Source organism: Perca flavescens, chromosome 12, assembly GCF_004354835.1.
Source record: "Perca flavescens isolate YP-PL-M2 chromosome 12, PFLA_1.0, whole genome shotgun sequence".
Classification (NCBI taxonomy): Eukaryota; Metazoa; Chordata; class Actinopteri; order Perciformes; family Percidae; genus Perca; species Perca flavescens.
Genome location: NC_041342.1, coordinates 12,670,695 through 12,675,294, shown reverse-complemented (window position 1 = coordinate 12,675,294; position 4,600 = coordinate 12,670,695). Strand labels below are relative to the sequence as shown.

Genomic DNA, 4,600 nt, shown 5'->3' with positions numbered 1-4,600 from the left:
GCCTCTGCCATGCCTTCTGTTATGGAGTTGTGGCTTCAGAGCACAGATGTGATGGTCAATTCAATGAGAGAAACTGTAATACACAGGATCTCAAAAGCTGAGGCTGTCACAACTGCCAGTTATATATTATTATTGTTACTATTTATCTTGTTTGTGGTGTTTTAGATCAGTGGTTCCCAACCTGGGGTCCGGGCACCCCCAGGGTGGGGTGGCAAAGATCACAGGGGGGGCGCAAGTCTTTATCTGGTTTGAGGTTGAGGTAATAAAAAAATATTTGCACATGTTAAACAAATTATGATAATACACTAGAAAATACAATGTATACAAAAGTCTGTATGAAAACTATATATTTTGTTGTATCCTTGTTTTGCCTGCTGCCACGGCATCACTATTTTATGAATGAAACATGGCGGAGAAACGTAACAGTGCTGATAAATGCTCTGTATCAAAAAAGAAAGTAAGGCTCTATCTCGAGAGTTACCTCAACTATAACTTTGGGGGGGAGGGGGGGTCAGCTTTCTTAGACATGAGTAGGGGGGGCATCAAGGAAAAAAGGTTGGGAACCACTGTTTTAGATGTTATTGTTTTGTTTATTTGAAATATTCTAAAATTTGAAAGTTCTATTTATTATTTTATTTAAATGTTATTCTATTTGCTCTATTCAATTTGAAATTATATATATGCTTGTGCTTCTTTTTATAATAATAATAATCTTAATTTATATTTGGTCAGTGAAAATCACTTTATCTGTGTTTTTATTCAGCAAGTTCATCAGTGTGTGTTCAGTCTTGCACTGCCACTCAGCTCAGTGGTATAATTTTTTCTGTTAGACATCAAACATAGTAGATATAATAATAATATGTACCGTATAGTTATTAGGTAGTCATTGCTTTTCTTTAGGCCTTACTTAAAATGGTCAAAGGGGCCTCCAACCAAATTTTGCATAGGGCGTCCAAAGGTCTAGGGCATGTGGTTGCATGTGTTCAGCTGGGTCGAGATCTGAAAGTCTGGAATCTGGGGGTGACAGAAGATTGACAGAAAGGCAGAACACCGGAGGATTGTAAAGAAAAAATATTATTGAAAGGCTTGTGGAGTAACAGAGAAAGTTTAGAAGGTGACATTGTGATGTGTAGAGCAAAAAAAGGACATCAGTGTCCAACAGAGATTGAGAGGGCGAAAGAGAGGGGTGGAGACAAGGGTAGAAAGAGAGAAATCATTTGTACGACAGAGTTTGAAGCAGAGAGCTGAGGCCTCTCTCATCCTCCCACTGATGACGGAGACACAGGACGGAGCAGAGCTCTGCTTTCCACAACTCTTCAACACCTCCTGCAGGAAGCTGACATCTCCTTGGTTTGAAGTGATGCTCATTCACATTTTGCTCTACTCCATCTCTCTGCTCACTGTAGCTCTCAACCTGCTCGTCATCATCTCAGTCTCCCACTTCAGGTTAAGATTATTGTCTCAACAATTGAAGATATTGATATATGAACATTGTGTGTCAGTTTCAAGGTCCTGGTATTATGTATGCTGGCTTGATGTCTCAATGTCATGGCTTAGAGGGATATTTGAAGGAGCTATTGATGATGTTATTATAATGTAACATCTTTTCTTCTCATACTGTGATAATCAAACTGACTGCTCAGAATAAGGCCTGTTTTTTTTGGAATGTTTCCATTGTTTCTGAAAGAACTAACATATAATGTTTGTTTGTCATTTAGTTATGCAGACTTGTTCGTTAAATGGTGCTTTTCTCTTTCCCTCCAGGCAGCTCCACACACCCACCAACATCCTCCTCCTCTCTCTGGCTGTCTCAGACTTTCTAGTGGGCCTTGTGGTGATGCCGGGAGAAATCCTCCGAAGAACATCCTGCTGGTATTTTGGTGACTTTGTGTGTTTTCTTTATAATTATCTTTCAGCCATCATTCCCGCATCCTCAATAGGTGACATAGTGCTCATATCAGTTGACCGTTATGTGGCTATTTGTGACCCTCTGCATTACAACACCAGAATCACTGTCAACAGAGTTAAACTCTGTGTTTGTCTGTGTTGGCTCTATTCTGTTTCCTACTGCTTTCTCTTTGTGAAGGATGACCTGACTCAACCAGGGAGGTATGATTCCTGCTACGGAGAATGTCTGTTGGTCGTTGACAATGTCTTAGAAGCTGTAGATGTTGTTTTCTCCTTTATTGTTCCAGTTACAGTCATCATAGCTCTGTATCTGAGAATATTTGCCGTGGCTGTGTCTCAGGCTCGTGCCATGCGCTCTCACATTACAGCTGTCACACTCCAGCTTTCTGTGACTCCAAAGGCAAAGAAATCAGAGCTGAAAGCAGCCAGGACTCTTGGTGTTCTTGTAGTTGTTTTTCTAATGTGTTTCTTCCCATTATACTCAGTCTTTCTCACAGATGACATCTTGGTCAATGCTTCATCTGCATCCTATGTTCTCTTTGTGTTCTATTGTAACTCTTGTCTAAACCCTGTGATCTATGCCTTGTTTTACCCCTGGTTTAGAAAAGCAGTTAAACTCATTGTAACTCTTCAGATACTGCAGCCTGGCTCCTCTGATACCAACATGCTGTAGAGAGGCTCTGGAGGGACTGAGATCAGACTTGGTCTAAGGATAAAGGGATGAATATGTTCCTGTTGTTCAGTGAGTGAATTATCAAATACAGAAAGTGAAGATATGCTTTCCTGTCTAAAAGTCTAAATTGTGTATGAACAACAGATGAAAGGCCTGTGCTTCAGCTTTATCTTGTTGTGTATTTTGTCTCTCTGATGCTGCTGCATTCAAAGAAAGAGTCACAAGCACCATATACTATTAATCACCCAGTTTAATGCAAGCTTTAAATTCACACATGTATGACACTTGGCCCTTTTACAAAGTTGTTTTACTCGTTTCAGTTTAGTGTCATTCATATTTGATCCCTGTATAACATATATTGTCTTTTTGAAAGAATTATTTAAAGCACTATGAAGTCCTGTTGCAAGAAGGAAAACATATAAATTATTTGAAAAGACAGGATTATCTACAGTTCATCAGATCATTGCAGTCACATTTCCAGAGAAACATGTAATCATAGGACAGAGAAAGTTAAAGTTACACAAATTATGTAAAGGGTAATGGGATGCAATTTTAAATCAGTTTCATTAAAAAAATGATTAAAATTATTACATGTTACATAGCATATTGATGTGTTGTAAAGTGACATATGATAATACACAGACATATTCACAATGTAATATTGTGTCTTTTTATCGATTTTTAACACTGATGTGAAATGACAAGAGACAATAATGACATGTTGAAAACTCTAGAACAAAACTACACTGTAAAAAAAGACTGTGAAATTTACATAAAAACTATGTAAAATCCCTACAGAAAAGTATTGTAAACCTAAAAACATATATTGTTTGTTTAAATCACAGTGAACTTTTGTAAACTATTAAACAGAATGTTTTTGTTATATTTACAACAACTATATGTGATTATAATCAAATGTATCTGTTAAAACTACAAATATTACTATAAAAAACAGAGAAATACTGTAATACTCATGACATAACAAATTTGTTAATTTGACTTGCAAATATTGTAAAAACTATAGTTTTAGTCAGTTGTTTTTAATAATACAAAAAATATATGTAAGTCACTTTACAAGTTTATGCTGTACTTTTAACATGATTGATGAAACAATGCAAATTGAGGTAATAAAAATGTTTTCACAAAAAATTTCATTGTGAATCTGATAGGTTGCCTATCTATTTATATATAAAAATATAGGCTACAATTATAATATTGTTTTTATATTTAGACTATTTGCAGCATATTGTAGATGTGTGTATAAGAAATTAAAATTGATATATGCAAAGTAATACTTCTGTTCAGTCCTAATCCTTGTATGCCTTGTGTTTTTTTTACTCTTTAAATTTTAATGTAATACTTAGCCTACTGATTTTCTACATATGCCTATTAATAAAATAATATTAATAATATGAGCATTGTGTCATTATCACAGGCTAAATAATCAAACAGTGCATTCACTTACATTGCATGATTTATTTGTAGTTTATTGTATTTATAGAGTGTGTGTATAAGGAATTAAAATTATTAACCATAATCCTTGTATGCTTTATGTTTCTTTTAGTCTTTACATTTTAATGTAATACTTAGCCTACTGCTTTTCTATTTATATTTCTAAAAATATATAATAATTTCAGCATTGTATCACAGGCTAAACAACCTAACAGTAACCACAGACTTGTATGCTCATTGTGCACCGAGTCCGCCTAATTTTGAATTTCATAGTGGGCAGCTGAAGCTTGTCTCTGATTGGATAATGACGTGAGGGCGGAGGAGCGGGAGAAGAAGCTCCTCGTTCACGGCTGCGGCTGACGTAATTAACGAGCGAACCAGAACGGCACTTGCTGCAGAGAACACATGAGCGGAGCAGAAACCTTTGGACCATTTTGTCATTTTAAAAGTTTTTAGGACAAATCTACGATTTTAACACAAGTATTTTTGAAACGTCTGCTGCTGTTCAATCGGAAAATTGAAAGTTTGCACGGTAAGTTTCACATTTAGCCTACTGTTTTTTCCAAG

The 4,600-nt window shown here is 36.0% G+C and overlaps 1 protein-coding gene across 1 annotated transcript; it reads left to right on the top strand.

The window, feature by feature from the left end:
* Positions 1–1,270: 1,270 nt before the first annotated feature.
* LOC114565934 (trace amine-associated receptor 13c-like) lies at positions 1,271–2,548 on the top strand (the record flags this gene model as incomplete). The annotated part of the gene is made up of 2 exons (XM_028594279.1): positions 1,271–1,446; positions 1,765–2,548. Coding segments are annotated over exons 1-2 (960 nt in total), but the record flags the coding sequence as incomplete, so codon positions are not given.
* Positions 2,549–4,600: the final 2,052 nt, after the last annotated feature.